General features: G+C 45.3%; 1 protein-coding gene across 8 annotated transcripts in view; it reads left to right on the forward strand.

Annotated features, from left to right (window-relative positions):
• Positions 1-16882, forward strand: part of LOC112236291 (membrane-associated guanylate kinase, WW and PDZ domain-containing protein 2-like) — a 288293-nt gene that overhangs the window by 251715 nt on the left and 19696 nt on the right. For 7 of the 8 annotated variants that reach the window (XM_042297937.1, XM_042297938.1, XM_042297931.1 and 4 more), the window contains 8 exons: positions 3299-3330; positions 6720-6942; positions 11732-11773; positions 12425-12540; positions 12918-13110; positions 13929-14198; positions 14774-14959; positions 15430-15664. In XM_042297937.1, the coding sequence (XP_042153871.1) occupies positions 3299-3330; positions 6720-6942; positions 11732-11773; positions 12425-12540; positions 12918-13110; positions 13929-14198; positions 14774-14959; positions 15430-15664 (1297 nt within the window). The remainder of the gene's footprint in view (positions 1-3298; positions 3331-6719; positions 6943-11731; positions 11774-12424; positions 12541-12917; positions 13111-13928; positions 14199-14773; positions 14960-15429; positions 15665-16882) is intronic. The other variant, XM_042297933.1, reaches the window with a different exon arrangement.

Genomic DNA, 16882 nt, shown 5'->3' on the forward strand with positions numbered 1-16882 from the left:
TGACCTTGTTCTGAGAAAGTGAAGAGAGTCAGTTTTCATTAAAAAACAGACCTGCCTTCTGAATGCTCTCTCATGTGTCACCCAGTAATGTGGGTTCTTTATCATCTGTATATATGTTGTGCCTGTGCTGATAGAGCTGTCCAAAAAAATAATTGGATTTGAGAATTGTTAAAGTCGTTCCTGATAAGCTGCTGTAATTTCCCCCCCATCTATAAAAATCTATTCTAGCCGTGGATCTGTGCAAGGCAAGTTCCAGTCAGATTGATGACTCACTGAGAGAGACTGACAGTTTGCAAATATGTCTTCTCTGTCGCTTCATCTCTCTCCCTTCCTCCATCCTCTACCACCCCCTCTCTTTTGTTGATCACTTTCCATTTCTGCTGTGCCACTCGTTGGTGATGGAGGGCATGTTTACGGTGTGATTGCGCCCTTAAAAAGAGACTAGCGCTGGGAAGCCTCCTGGCATTTAAGGCAGGCAGCCACTCGCTAATTCGATCCTCGACGATTTGCATCCACTCGTTCTGTTCCTGGAGAGGGTGAAAATTGAATTGAGAAGACAGACAGTCTGTTGTTTGTTTGTTGTTTTTTTACGTTTCTCCGGGGGGCCGATGTGGAGTGAATAGTTTGGGCCGTATGTGTTATGAAGCTGGGTCTTTTGACGTGAGACTGCTGCCTTGCGTTGCATTAGCTCTGAGAGTATCGCTGGAATTCCTGCATTCTGTTACTCTCTGTTTGTTGTGATCATGTGTTCTAGTAGATTGTGGAATGTTGTCATTTGCTGAGTAAATGTTGGCTGGGCCTGTTTAGATGACAGTGGTGGTGGGTAAGGACTCGCCCTTCCTCTTCGGTGTGGACAGATAGAAGTGTGGCGGTGGAGCTTCCCCCATATTATTTACAGCTTACAGATGGGTGTATGGGAGGGGAGGGGAGGGGTATGGGGGGCGAAGTGGGTTCTGTTTTCCCATGGAAAACACATGACCTACTCCTAACACAGCCAATTCATTCACACTACCCTCCGGCCAAAATCATCCCAAAACATTGCACATTCACACAGCGCCTCTGGTATGCCTTCAATCAATTAACGAAAGTCACAGTCCATGTTGATATATTAGAAGTATGCACCTTTAACTAGAATATGAATATTTACCCGAGAAACAGTTGGAGCCCTCTGGCCTGGCAGTATGTGGTCCAAGCACAGTAGTGTTGTGATATGTCATCACCCCACACACATGCTGTGACTGTTGTGACTACAGTTCCCTGAATGATTCAATCCAAGGCAGAGGTCCATACTACTGCTAGCAAATGATGTAATTAAGTGCATGCAATGACTTCCTAAAACCACACAATTACAGGACCTACACGGCTCTGTACACTGTAGTGCAGTGAGAGTCGGGGTCGGGGTCGGGGTCGGGGTCGGGGTCGGGGTCGGGGGAACTGCAGTAGGGGTTGCAAAATAAAAACATATGTAGAATTATTTTTGGAACCAAAAATTTGAGGACAGATGGTACAATATACAAACGTTTTTGAGAAACATAATTTTATTGAGTAAATATATGCATTGGTTTCCTTTCATTTTGATAAGAGAAGAAAATGTTATGCATTGAAGGTTATTTGTTGATGTAGAAATCCAAATGTACCGATTTCAAAGTTGTGTCATTAGACTTGGGGTGGGGTCGCGAGAAATTCTTCAGGGAAAAAATGGGGTCCCCGGAAATTTTGGCTGAAAACATGGGGTCCCCGGAAATTTTGGCTGAAAAAATGGGGTCCCCGGAAATTTTGGCTGAAAACATGGGGTCCCCCGGAAATTTTGGCTGAAAACATGGGGTCCCCGGAAATTTTGGCTGAAAACATGGGGTCCCCGGAAATTTTGGCTGAAAACATGGGGTCCCCGGAAATTTTGGCTGAAAAAATGGGGTCCCCGGAAATTTTGGCTGAAAACATGGGGTCCCCGGAAATTTTGGCTGAAAACATGGGGTCCCCGGAAATTTTGGCTGAAAACATGGGGTCTCCGCTGAAACAGTTTGAATACCACGACTGTAGTGTATATCTTGTGTTGTATCAAATCTGCCAGTCTAACATGGAAACTTACTGTGTAGGTTATATTTGTCAGTGGAAAACAGTCCCTCCTGTGTTGAATGGTGAAGCCTCATCACCTATCGAATCATTCTCATCAGTTCAATCCAACTTTAGAGTCAGGGGAGAGTTTAGGCTTTTCTAAGGTTATGACCTATTATACTTCTGTGAGAATCCAATTTCTTTCTTTATCAGACCGTCACCTCTGGGGTTTTTCCCAAGCGTTGTCCCTGTAAGGCAAATTCAATGACAGAGAATTCTGTTGTAAGATCAAGCCTGGATGTTTATCCAAATATTGGTAAAGGCTTCCCCAATATGATCCCCGATCAATTATTTGGGATGATTTAGCAACACATACGGTAATGTGTATATATACACTGAGTATACCAAACATTAGCAACACCTTCCTAACATTGAGTTTGCACCCCCCATTTTACCCTCAGAGCAGCCTCACTTTGTCTGGGCATTGACTCTACAAGGTGTCGAAAGCGTTCCACAGGGATGCTGGCCCACGTTGACTCCAATTCTTGCCACAGTTGTGTCAAGTTGACTGGATGTCCTTTGGGTGGTGGACCATTCTTGATACACACGGGAAACTGTTGAGCGTGAAAAACCCAGCCATGTTTCAGTTCTTGACGCAAACCGGTGCAGCTGGCACCTACTACCATAACGTGCTAATGTTTTGTGTCTTGCCTGGTCACCGTCAGAATGGCACACTTACACCGTCCATATCTCAGTTGTCTCAAGACTTACAAATCCTTATTTAACCTGTTACCTCTCCTTCATCTACACTGGTTAAAGTGGATTTAACAAGTGACATCAAATAGGGATCATAGCTTTCACCTGGTCGGTCCATGTGATCGAAAGAGCAGGTGTTCTTCATGTGTTGTGCACTGTGGTGGTGGCAGTTTTCAACGTCCCCTTGGCTTGGAGACCAACTGTAAGATCCTCTCTGACCCATTGTCTTTCTGGTGCTTCAAGAATCTGCTTCTCAAGGACATTGCATCGCACCACTTGGGGTGGGATTATTTTGCAGCCCACTCATTGCTTTTAGTGTAAATCTGTCATCTTTCCGTTGGTTTCTTAATGTTTTATTCCGTTTATGTTTTGTTATCTTTCCTTAGTTCGTGGAGTAGCCCTCAGACACAGACAGACCAGCTCAGACCTAATGTAATGGCTGCCACTACTCTCTAGGCTAAACATTGTTGTTTTCTCACTATTGCAGGTCACTATTCACCCTGGAAGACCCCTAAACAGGTAAAATGCATTGTCTTCCGAGCCTCAGCTCTCCCATTAATTCTAATTGACTCATTTAGTTAACAAAATGGCTGCACTGTGCATATATGTTGGAGCTGCTCTGATTGACTTTACTACATAACCTTAAATCTATATCTTCTGAACTTTGGCTGCAGTCTTGCTGCTGTTTAGCTGAGAATGACTACTCTATTCTATTCCCTTCCCTTATACTAACTGTAGTGCTGTTGTCGTGTCTCGGCTGCTGCTGTATCCTGGCCTTGAGTTGGACCCTTCCTCTTGCCATCACATGCAGAGGAAAGGGTTAAGTGGCCCCCTCATAGATATAGAATTACTAGACTGGTCATACCCCGAGCCAGATGGGCCATGATCTAAATAAATATTGATGGTCATTCTATGTGGTGTATGTCTATGCACATGACAGTCTACGTCTATGCAAACTGCTAGACCAGATGCTCTTCTAGTAATGCTATATCTATGGTCCAGACTTTGGGTTGGCATGGTCCCCTCAACATTCCATCCTTCTCTCAGCTCCTCTGTATCCCTGATAGAGAGAGTGAGAGAACCCTTTTCTAACAGTCATACCGAGAATTATCACTCATCCATTCTTCCCTTCTTCCTTCATCTCCAGGCTGCTATTGATCTGCTACTAACTTGGCTATCTTTCCTGATCATCTTTTGTCATATCTATGTTTTCTCAGATGTCATATATGTCAGACAAAATATACAAATGTTGTATTTTTAGATTTTGTCGAGACAGATTGTACTAACATGTTGAAAGCTGAAACTGTCTGAGACCTCTCTCTTCAAACCTAGCCTCCTCTGTCTGTCTGTCCGTCTGTCGGTCTGTCTGTGTGGACTCTGTCCCCAAACACTCAATAAACACTTGTCATCCAAACAAGGAAGAACAACAACAACATGCAACAGAGAGCACTCTCTGAGTTGCGTTAGACATGGTGTATTGCCAAGAAACAAGGTGTGTGTGTGTGCGCGCATCCCATGTCATGCTACTTCATGTTCTAGTTTGGCTCTGATACAGCTAACCAGCTCCTAACCCCGGCTCATTTGTGGAGTCTCCGGCGACAGATCATAACATTCCACACATCCATGGACTCAGAAGAAGCAGTCTTTGTGTTATCCCTTCTTGTCAGCAGCTCTCTCAAGCCCTCACATGGGTTTTTCCTCATTGTAGCTCATTTCTGTTCTCCTCTTTGTTGAATATCTCAGTTTCCAACAGATTAATGGTAATTCTGAATCTGAGCTCCCAGAGAAGAAGTGCCTGGGAAAATAGCTATGGAGTCAGGCAGGCAGGCGGTCCAGCTGAAGCTTCTCTTTCTCTCTCTCTCCCCCCTAGCGTGTGTTTGTTCCTCTCCACACATTCAGCTGTGGTGGAGAAGAGGCAGAACAGGCTTCAGAGCGACAGCAGCTGCCAACCGCCCCCAACACAAAGTCCAGAGTTCAGCCCAGGTTTAATTGGATATCATTAGTTCCAAGACGATTTCCATAGCCCAAAGAATCTCAGCCCAAATAATCCGACATGGATACAAAGTTTAAAAACTGAGACTAGGGTAGTTCTGTAATTGTGACTCAAAGTTGGTACAAGTAATAATGATGCCCTGCCTTCCGAATTCAGTTTGGAACAAAGCCTGTGCATATATGAGTATATTCTCATATAGTCATGATAGTGAAGAACAGAATATATGTAGTACTATTGGTGTGGATGCAGAGTCAATTTATGGCCGGACCTGAGAGTATTGTGTGTAGGAAACAGCAGTCTCTAGCCACACACACAGGTCATACAGTCTTAAAGATCCTGACTGCCCGTGACTAAATGAGGGGGAAAGATTCAATTAAATTCAAAACAACATTATTTATCCCTCTCAGGGCCAGTTTGGAAAGACTGACATACTTCATACTTCACTTAGTACATACAGCGTAATAGATGGAGGGAGAGAGAGACGGAGGAGGTAGGGGAAGTGATAGTGCTAGAGTCTGGTCCAGACTTAATAAGATCCCCTGACTGTCAGCCTGCCATTATACGGCCAAACACTCAGACATTCCGAAGATCAGTAGCAGAGATGGGTGGAACCACACAGAGTGGGAACACTCTGATTTTGCCTCGGTCCGATGGAACTAGGTGCCTTGGCAGCATCTTTTTGTACAGCTCCTGATATCAAACCAGTCATTTTATGGGGTGGTACTAGAGACAACTATCATTCTCACTGTCATCCTAACATACCAATGTGTCATCTTCACTATCTCATCAACACCACTCTGTTTTCTAAAGACAACTGACATTTGCACAACACAAGAAAGCAGCTCAGCTTGTCAAAATAAGTCATAGTGTGTATCACTTCGAATAATCAATGTGGTGCTTATTTCAAATTGGAAGAGAAATCATATTTTATGCACTTAAGCATTTAGCTGCATTGTTTGGTTGTACGCCCGCATAAATTACCACTTCTCTCTTTTTCTCCTGGACGCACACTGAGTGGTTTGGGATTCAACACTGCTGAGAGTAATTGGGACTAAACAAACCTGTTTTGACACTAGCACTGCTGGCTTTTCTGCATTGTATTGGAGACACCACAATAGTGTTTTCCACAATAGAGACACCACACATTATCCACCACATCTACATTCCATTATAGTTGCAGAACACACACACACAGACACACACACAGACACACAGGTTCATCCTAGAGATTCTCTGAGGGGGATGAATGCTGTGTGTTTGCACTCCTCCTATCACCATGCCCCTCTAGCATCCACTACAGTCTCTATCATAGAACGTCTTGGGCCGTAGCCACTCTACACTGGGCCAGTACCCTCTGTGTGCCCACTTTGGCCATTTGCCGTCTGCCGACGACGACGATAGTGGCACACTGACATGTTTAATATGCTCTCCGCCTGCCTCCCTCTTCCTCCCAGCAGCCCTGAACTGGTGTGCCTGTGCTCTCTCTCCTTCTGCATAATTAACACACTGCTTTTCCGGACCTGCTTTAATAAGCCTTGGCATCTTTTATTTCCTTTAAAACGTTTCTTCACCTCTCCTCTCTTCATCTTTGTTGTTGCTTTTAATTAGTCGCTGCCGGCTGGTGCTCATGTTGCTTTGCTGCATAACTACTCCCACTAATATTAGACTGCTGTAGTGAATGACAGAGGTCAATGAAGTCGATGACGTCCTTGAAGGCCTCTGTCCCCACCTGTATACTATGAATAGCTTTGCTACCTGCTCTCACCTCATTTGGTTTGTCTAAGAGGAAGTTGTTAGAGTACCAGGACAGTGCCCCTTGCATCCCTTAGGGATGTCAGTGCGTAAGGACCGGATGAGAACCAGGGTAGGGGTGGTGGAGACTGAACCAATGCCCTGATGTCTGATGTGTTTACAGGTGTTGGAGCAGTGGGACGCGGCCCAAGGCCAGGGGGGGGGTCAGGGCAGCCCCCAGACCAGTCTGTCTGCCCCCGTTGTCCCCCACAACGCCCCCTTCCTGACCCGCCACCTCCACAGGGCCTCAGTCCCAGACTCTGCCCTCCCCGAGGGCTTTGATCTGAGCAGGCCCGACCCCTATGACCTCTATGAGAAGTCCAGGGCTATCTATGAGAGTAGTAGGCGTAAGTACTGGAAACACACTAGTACAACAACAACAGCCCCATAATATCTGTCTGGGGTTCCAGGGGTTAATGTTCTTCTGAACAGGTGGACCAATGAAGATGCACACAAACACACTCATACACACACACCTCATCTCCTGAATGAATCATTGTAGCCCTCGTGAACAGTAGTCAGGGCTCCATAGTGCAATATAACAATGACCTCAGCTCCACCTGTTCTGTTCCTATAGGGACATAGTCTGGGTTGTCTGGGTTCTGTGCCTATAGGGACATAGTCTGGGTTGTCTGGCTTCTGTGACTATAGGGACATAGTCTGGGTTGTCTGGGTTCTGTTCCTATAGGGACATAGTCTGGGTTGTCTGGGTTCTGTGCCTATAGGGACATAGTCTGGGTTGTCTGGGTTCTGTGCCTATAGGGACATAGTCTGGGTTGTCTGGCTTCTGCAGAATGAGATGTATTATGTTGTTTTGTCTGTAGATGTATTTCTGTAAATATGATGGAGTATGACAACGGTTTAAGAGTTTATACTTTTAACTTAGTGCTGACAGATGACTTGATGTTGATACATTTGTATTTGGCCTAGACTCCTTCGTTAGGGGCATCTCTGAATCGCGGATCTCTGCCTCCAGTCGATGTTCTGCCAGAGTGTATAGTTAAATTAGCAATTTTTTCCCAGGAACATCTCAGCCAACAACCTGTCTTCCTAGGCTGCTATAAACTTTAGGAGCCAACAATTATATTTTAGCCATTAAAGATCCTGTCAGGGGTACAAGCATAGGGATTTCCTTTCAGTTCATTGAGTGTACGACCAAGCTTTTAACTGGGTTGCCAAGATATGCTCTGTAGAAAGATTTGTACGACAGTATACCATTGGTTTTTGACATCAGTAGTCATATCTACTGTATGATTCTGAACATAAAGTACACTCATCCTTTTGACCAGTGCTACTAGTGACAGTGCTAGTTTCTGTTAAGTCCGTGCAGCTTGATGTACCATAGAGGCTTCATGATTGACATGCGAGGCTCTAGCCGGTAGACGATGATAATGCTCTGCTCCTCACTATGGTAGAATCTCTGTGGGCCTGAGTCAGTCGTAGGTGAGGAGAGAGACAAGCTGTGTGCGCGCTTACGCAACACAACCTTTATTAAAGAGGACAGGGCTGTCGGAAGAACTCCACGTCAAAGCCTTCCAGCGTCTCGGTCAATCTTTCTCTGTAGCTTTCCTTTCTCTCCCTCTCTCCCTCTCTCTCTTTCTATCTGCATTTCTCTCTCTCTCTCTCTGTGTCTCTCTCTGTCTGTCTGTCTGTCTGTCTGTCTGTCTGTCTGTCTGTCTGTCTGTCTGTCTGTCTGTCCGTCCGTCCGTCGGTCTGTCTGTCTGTCTGTCTGTCTGTCTGTCTGTCACTCTCTCTCTCCTCTGTCACTGTCTCTCTTCTCTCCCTCTGTCTCTTTTTTTCTCTCTGTCTCTGTCTGTCTGTCTGTCTGTCTGTCTGTCTGTCTGTCTGTCTGTCTGTCTGTCTGTCTGTCTGTCTGTCTGTCTGTCTGTCTGTCTGTCTGTCTGTCTGTCTCCGTCTGTCCGTCTGTCCGTCTGTCTGTCTGTCTGTCTGTCTGTCTGTGTCTCTCTCTCTCTGTCTGTCTGTCGCTCTCTCTATCTGTCTGTCTGTCTGTCTGTCTGTCTGTCTGTCTGTCTGTCTGTCTGTCTGTCTGTCTGTCTGTCTGTCTGTCTGTCTGTCTGTCTGTCTGTCTGTCTGTCTGTCTGTCTGTCTGTCTGTCTGTCTGTCGCTCTCTCTCTCTCCTCTGTCACTGTCTCTTTTCTCTCCCTCTGTCTCTTTTTCTCTCTCTTTTTCTTTTCTCTCCCTCTCTCTCTCTCTTTCCCTCTCTCCTCTATCTCTCTGTCTCACTCACTTCTCTCTCTCTCTTTGTTTCTCACTCTTCCATCATTTCTTTCTCTCCTTTAGTCCCTTGTTCAGTTTAGTGTTAAGTATCTGTCCCCTCCATGTAACATGCCCCCAAAGTGCTGTTCGTTGCTCGGCTACACGTGCAGACTGTTGGTCAGTCAGGTTAACAGGGTTGAGGCACAGGGCAACTTTTAGGAACACTTTACTTGTTTCCCTCAGTGGTGTGGGAGTTCTAGGTCATGAACATTGGTATTTTTCAGTAACATTATCTAACTAGCACTGTTCCCAATATACAGTGGGGCAAAAAAGTATTTAGTCAGCCACCAATTGTGCAAGTTCTCCCACTTAAAAAGATGAGAGAGGCCCGTCATTTTCATCATAGGTACACTTCAACTATGACAGACAAAATGAGAGAAAAAAATCCAGAAAATCACATTGTAGGATTTTTTATGAATTTATTTGCAAGTTATGGTGGAAAATAAGTATTTGGTCAATAACAAAAGTTTATCTCAATACTTTGTTATATACCCTTTGTTGGCAAAGACAGAGGTAAAATGTTTTCACAAGTCTTCACAAGGTTTTCACACACTCTTGCTGGTATTTTGGCCCATTCCTCCAAGCAGATCTCCTCTAGAGCAGTGATGTTTTGGGGCTGTTGCTGGGCAACACGGACTTTCATCTGGAGACTGGCTAGGCCACTCCAGGACCTTGAAATGCTTCTTACGAAGCCACTCCTTCATTGCCCAGGCGGTGTGTTTGGGATCATTGTCATGCTGAAAGACCCAGCCACGTTTCATCTTCAATGCACTTGCTGATGGAAGGAGGTTTTCACTCTAAATCTCACGATACATGGCCCCATTCATTCTTTCCTTTACACGGATCAGTCCTCCTGGTCCCTTTGCAGAAAAACAGCCCCAAAGCATGTTGTTTCCACCCCTATGCTTCACAGTAGGTATGGTGTTCTTTGGATGCAACTCAGCATTATTTGTCCTCCAAACACGACGAGTTGAGTTTTTACCAAAAAGTTGTATTTTGGTTTCATCTGACCATATGACATTCTCCCAATCTTCTTCTGGATCATCCAAATGCTCTCTAGCAAACTTCAGATGGGCCTGGACATGTACTGGCTTAAGCAGGGGGACACGTCTGGCACTGCAGGATTTGAGTCCCTGGCGGCGTAGTGTGTTACTGATGGTAGGCTTTGTTACTTTGGTCCCAGCTCTCTGCAGGTCATTCACTAGGTCCCCCCCGTGTGGTTCTGGGATTTTTGCTCACCGTTCTTGTGATCATTTTGACCCCACGGGGTGAGATCTTGCGTGGAGCCCCAGATCGAGGGAGATTATCAGTGGTCTTGTATGTCTTCCATTTCCTAATAATTGCTCCCACAGTTTATTTCTTCAAACCAAGCTGCTTACCTATTGCAGATTCAGTCTTCCCAGCCTGGTGCAGGTCTACAATTTTGTTTCTGGTGTCCTTTGACAGCACTTTGGTCTTGGCCATAGTGGAGTTTGGAGTGTGACGGTTTGAGGTTGTGGACAGGTGTCTTTTATACTGATAACAAGTTCAAACAGGTGCCATTAATACAGGTAATGAGTGGAGGACAGAGGAGCCTCTTAAGGAAGAAGTTATAAGTCTGTGAGAGCCAGAAATCTTGCTTGTTTGTAGGTGACCAAATACTTATTTTCCACCATAATTTGCAAATAAATTCATTACAAATCCTACAATGTGATTTTCTGGATTTTTTTTTCTCATTTTGTCTGTCATAGTTGAAGTGTACCTATGATGAAAATGACAGGCCTCTCTCATCTTTTTAAGTGGGAGAACTTGCACAATTGGTGGCTGACTAAACAATGTTTTGCCCCACTGTAGCCTGGAGACCAATACAGGCTGTTAGAGAAAGAAAATGCACCCATACCCCACAACCATAGACAAGTCAGTGTAGCTTCCACTGAATGTTGATAAGGTTTTCTACAGCTGGAAAAGAATCATGCAGCAACAGGAAATAAAACAGGTTATAATTCATGGGAAAAATGTAGGGGTTGATAATATATATTCCAAACTTTAGAATCCTTTTTAAGCTTTATTACACTACACATTTATATTTCCTGCTGTGTAGGAAAATTCTCAGTAACAAAAGAGTGGTCAAATTAAGATCCTACATCTGTAATTAGATGCCTTTATTCTAGTAGGGAACCAAGAGACCCCATTGCATGTGAGAGAGCTGGAGTTAGATGGAGATTTGTGAATTGTGTACTTTATGTAAACTGCAATAGTCTGGAATATACCAAAATCATCCTCTAGCCAGCAAGGTCATTCTGTCCTTATCTTCTGCCAACATCGATGAGTATTTTTTCCAGCAATCTTATTTAATATAAACTTAAAACACTGTATATGGGTTCCGTGGTAAGACTTGTCAGTCAGTCTCCTTATGTGTCATCCGCCATCTTTGTTTCCTCAATTAATTCCTCTGGTATCCCAGCGGACACTTGTCTCCGTGATTAAACCTGCTGTAAATAGAGCCCATTTCTCATCATAGTCACTTTGACCCGCTCTACTTCATTTCATAGGTAAAGGTTTTCAGGGTAATGAATATCACTATGCCACAAATCATTCTGCTTTCCAGTAAAGGCCTGATTGCAGATGAGTTTCTGCTCCCGTAACACATACTGTAAATAAAAAGATAGCTGTATTACAAGCCCTAAGCACTTCTTTTCCACAGTGTAATGGATGATGTAGGAACTCTGTGCAGACAATGTGCTGAGGCAAGTCGTTTTCTGTCTTGCTCTAGTCTCACAGTCTTTTTAGTAGTCTGCTCTGAGTGAGACAGTTGTAAGACAGTGTGTGTGTTGTATTATTGTTTATGGGTGCTCCCTCAATCTCCCCCCCCCCACACAGAGCCAGGCCTGCCACGGACCATCTTCTCTGTGGACCACTCTGGTATGTACGTTGGCCCTGAAGAAGACTCCAGGGAGGAAAAGGGATTATTCTAAATGTTGTCTTTTTTTCTTAAACATTTCATTTAATTTGCAATGCATTAAAGGCCCAATGCAGTCATTTTATATCAGTCTCAAATCATTCCTGGGTAACAAATAAGTGCCTTACTGTAATAGATTTCCATTAAAATTGGCAAAATTGGCTTTTTAGCCCAAGAAACATTCTCAAGCAAGAATTTAGCAAGAACTGTCTGGTTTGAGTGTGGAGGGGAAAACTGAAAACTAGCTGCTATTGGCAGAGGAGTTTGGAACTCTCTTTGTTATTGGTCTATTAACCAATATACCACATTGATGTCCCCATGGAAAGCTGAAACTCCCGCCCATGCAAACCTGCTGATTAAGGTCATGTGTCGATTCTTTTCAACAAGCAACTACCAGGAAATAACACTGATAAAAAATGTTCACACTTTTAGTGTTAGTTCCATCAGCTGTTGTACAATATTATATAAAACACAGGAATAACAGTGCCTTTAATTTCATGTGTTAACTTCCACAATGTGTGATCAATAATCCTCTGGCTCCACATGAATTAGACAGACTGCGGTCACTCCAAGGTCAACACGTGTCACAGGTGTTGTCTGTTCCTTGACCCCAGGGGCAGAGTACCAGGAGGTGGAGGTCCACCTGAGGAGGCAGAAGTCCGGCTTCGGCTTCCGCATCCTTGGGGGAGACGAGGCGGGTCAGCCTGTGAGTCCGGACACCCGTGAGAAGGCTCGTATGAGATGGGCGTGGAACCCTGTCATTTTCTCCTCTCTAACCCACTACATGCATATCTAACCCTGAACCCTGACTGACTGAGAGACTGGTGATACTGCTGTGGATGGTTACTGGTTAATTGTCTGTAGAGTAACACTCAGCGTAAACATGGAGCCACGTATCTATTCATAAGCACCACTGACATAACAACCACTTATACATGTCATTTCACATACAGTTACTCCCTGCATGTTTCTTGTCCACTTGACCATGATTACATATCACTTCAATGTAGTCCTTTTATGAATCCAGCCCTCTGATTGGTCAACCGACTTTTTAACCCCTACCCCTAGCTCTCCATGCGTTCTGATTGGTATTTTTCCCATAAACAGATTCTGATTGGTGCCATCATAGAGAAGAGCCCTGCAGACAGAGACGGGCGCCTGCGGCCAGGCGATGAGCTCATCTTCGTGGACGGGATCCCGGTGGCGGGGAAGCCCCACCGCTACGTCATCGACCTGATGCACGGCGCCGCCCGCAATGGACAAGTCAACCTCACCATCAGGAGGAGGCTACAGGGCCCAGGTGAGAGGATGGGAGTGGACAGATCTAGGATCAGTTTACTGAAAACTCCTAATCCTAATCATTAGGGAGGAGAACTCTGACCTTAGAGCATCTTCTAGGGTCAAATTCATCCTACTCCAAGAAGGCCTGATAGTCTTCCTTTCTCTGGTCTTATGTGGAGTTTGGCTGTTGTATTGTACCTTGAATTGTAGAGCTGCAAGAGCCTGCTGTGTGATGAGTGTAGCAGCCCTCTACACACACCTTCCCCCCTCAGATCTCCCCATTCCCTTATGTCAGCTTATGCTCCGGCTGCCTTTGGTGCCTGGGGAGGAGAGCACAGCCACCCTGGTGAGATCCCGTCTCCCCTCCTCTGTCTCCCTCTTCTCATTCCGTCTCCAGCCATGAAAGGATGTCTGACTCATCCGTGTCGTCCGTGGTCTTGCCTTTCATCCCTCGAACGTTTGATTCAAACTAACACTTTTGGAGATGTCAAGACTCTGTCTCTCCCAGAGGTCACACTACCGTCAGTTCAACCTTGATCACTGAAGAAGATGTAATGAGCTCTAACATGACATCTTGGTTTTGAGGGAATGTTAGTTCTTAGCGATTGTATCTACAGATATCTTTAATGGAGGTTTTCTTTTGCATTAAAAAGATCTTTGGATGCAACAATACAGCCGATGAGGTGTGAGAGAAACCATGACCTTTCTCTGATCTGATAGCCAGTCCAGACAGGGCCAGTCTTTGTCCATTGATGAGTGCTGTGCTGGGCTGCAGTGTGGTGTGGTGGAGAGCAGAGCAGAGCAGGTTAACTCAGCGCTCTGTTACCCCCCCCACAGGAGAGCCGTGTCCAGAGAACGGCCGCAGCCCCGGCTCTGTGTCCACCCAGCACAGCTCCCCACGCAGCGACTTCACCAATGTCACGTATCCTGGCAACAACGCAGCCCCACCCACTGACGCCATGGGTACAGGTAGCACCACAGACGGAGAGCCGACCTCCAGCGTGCAGCAGCCACCGAGTGATGTCATTATCCACCGCAAGGAGAGTGAAGGGTTTGGATTCGTCATCATCAGCTCGCTCAACCGGCCCGAGACCGCCGCTGCCATCAGTGAGTGCTGCTCTGTTTGTGTGTGTGTGTACGTGTGTTATTGCATGTCCATGGGTTGTTTACATTACAATGTACTGCCTTATGGCAATTTCACCTTAAAAGGGAAGGCTTCGCATATTATTATGCTCTTGAGTTTTAATGCAATTTAGTCCAGCAGATACGGTCGTTCCAAGCAGAGAAAACCAAATCCATTTTGACAGAAATTGCTGAGAGGAAGAGGTCACAACCATAGAAAAAATGTAACACCTCTATTTTTGAACCATGTACTCCTCGTCTAACCATCTAACCCGTCTCAATTCCAAATGGTTTCCTGACTGTATCAGTCCCTCAGATCTGAGGTAGCTAGGCTCCAGTACGCCGCGGCGCCTTTTAGTGCCCTGCCCACACTCGCCGTGCATACAGCCAGCTGTCTTACATAAGCTGAGAGGGGGCGGGAGAAATGTGAAAAGAGCGAGCAACATAGATAGAAAGAAGAGAGGGAGAGATGGAAAGAAAGCATCCAACCAGTAAGATTAACCATATCTGTGTGTCTCTCACTCTGTGTGTATTGTCCTCCGCCTCTCCTCCCATCCCAGGCGTGCCCCATAAGATTGGGCGTATCATCGACGGCAGCCCGGCGGACCGCTGTGGCAAACTGAAGGTGGGTGACCGCATCCTGGCGGTGAACAGCCAGTCCATCATCAACATGCCCCACGCCGACATCGTTAAGCTCATCAAGGACGCTGGCCTCAGCGTCACCCTCCGGATCATACCACAGGAAGGTGAGTGAGACGGGGGGGGGGGGCAATGGTCAGTAGACTGGAGATAATGGGGGGACCAAGAGGTAGTAGAGAACTGTATAATGTAGATGTGGGGGGACTTTCAGGGACTGTTGTTAAAACTGTTTGTCATCTTAAATGCAGCACGTTGTCTTACTGTACAGACAGTTTTACATCCTTTTTTAAAGGGGGTTGTTCGATCTCTGGTTAAGGCACTTATTGTGTGGATCAGCGAGTGATATGTCTGTTTGGGAGAACTGTCTAGTGAGTCGGTTTCTGTCACCATCTTCTAATGCTTCATGGGTGTTTCTGGTTATGACGAGCATCTACTGTAGATTAGAGCATTGTACTGACAGTTCTTTGAAGTAGATGCACCGTGTATTATGTTAATGTGGCTCTGTTTAGCATAGTCTATACTGTGGTGTGTATCTATCTGTCACTGTGTCTGACACTTCTGTCTGTCTGTGTTTCAGAGCTGAGCCCGTCAGCCCCTAGCTCAGAGAAGCAGAGCCCAGCAGTGACCCAGCAGCACAGTCCTCAGGCCCAGCCCAGTCCCGCCTTGGGCCAGCCCAGCCCTGCTGTCACCCAGCCCAGCCCTGCAGTCACTCAGCCCAGCCCTGCAGTCACCCAGCCCAGCTCCCTGACCCATCAGAGCCCCATCACACAGACCCCAGCCCCCCCACCCCAGATCTACACCCACGACAGCAGGTACGGCAACCGGATGGTCACACACACACAGACGCACACTGCTTAAAAACACACACACCAATTCATAGCACCCAGCCCAGTTCTAAATATTCGTCCGCCAGGATAGGGCCATAATTTACACGAGCATTTCGCTAAACGCACAATAACATCTGCTAAATATGTGTGTGACCAATAACATTTGATTTGATTTAAGACGTGCAGCATTTGAGTGCTCTATCATTTCCTATGTATTGAAATGGTTTAAGATGGTTGATCATCTATGTGTATGGGTGCATGTAATCTTTAGGGCTTACAGCACATTTGGAAATCTCACTTATACAGCACAGTAGTATCTTATTTTTTTAATCTCTGGGGTAAAAGCACTGTTCCTACGGGAATTACAGGTGAGAGCGAGGTATTCTCTCCCTGTCTCCAGTTTGTTGTATAACATCACTTAACTCTTACGGACTCCTGAATTATTAACCTAAATAGCTTCTTTACAGACCTACGCTGAATATTTCATCAAGCTCTTACAGGGGGCCCAAAGTGTACCCTGTCATTGTCCTTTCTCTCCTGCTCTGGAGAATTTCCTCTTATTTATTGCCAACTCTGTAAAAGACTGAGTGTCTTTTTATGTGGTTGAAAATATAGATTTCACTTACCAGTAGTCTTGCCTAAAAGGTAGTTTGATTGTAAATAACTTAGAATTTGACATGAATTGATTCAGAGAGCATTACCTTCACAACCGAATGAAGTTGGAGCTTTCATATGAAATGCTTGTCGTTTCAATGTTGGTAATTGGGTAATATTTAGTTGAGAACTTGATCAATGAGACTACAACATACTGTATATTCACCCACTCAAAAAGACCACTCAAATCGTAGTTCAATGTCCAACGTGTTATCACCGTGCATTCAACCATCGAAAAAAAGCACAACCAAATTCCAACGGAAAAACAACGTCATATTTTTGGTTTAGTTTTCACTGAAATGTCTCACTGCGCTTTCAACCATTTAAAAGCACAGCAAAGTTCAAATGGGAATACAATGCCAGATATTTAGTTCATTTATACAACAGGTGAATGTGTTATCACTGTGTTTCATCTAATAGAGAACCAAATGACCTGGATTGCAGTTGAGATTACATTAAAAGTGCATGGTGCAGAGATCAATGCTGTTTGAGATTCTGCACAGATTATTACAGCAACAGTGAAGATCTCCAGAGACCTGCGACAACCTA

The sequence above is a fragment of the Oncorhynchus tshawytscha genome, linkage group LG15, assembly GCF_018296145.1.
Source record: "Oncorhynchus tshawytscha isolate Ot180627B linkage group LG15, Otsh_v2.0, whole genome shotgun sequence".
NCBI classification, from domain to species: Eukaryota; Metazoa; Chordata; class Actinopteri; order Salmoniformes; family Salmonidae; genus Oncorhynchus; species Oncorhynchus tshawytscha.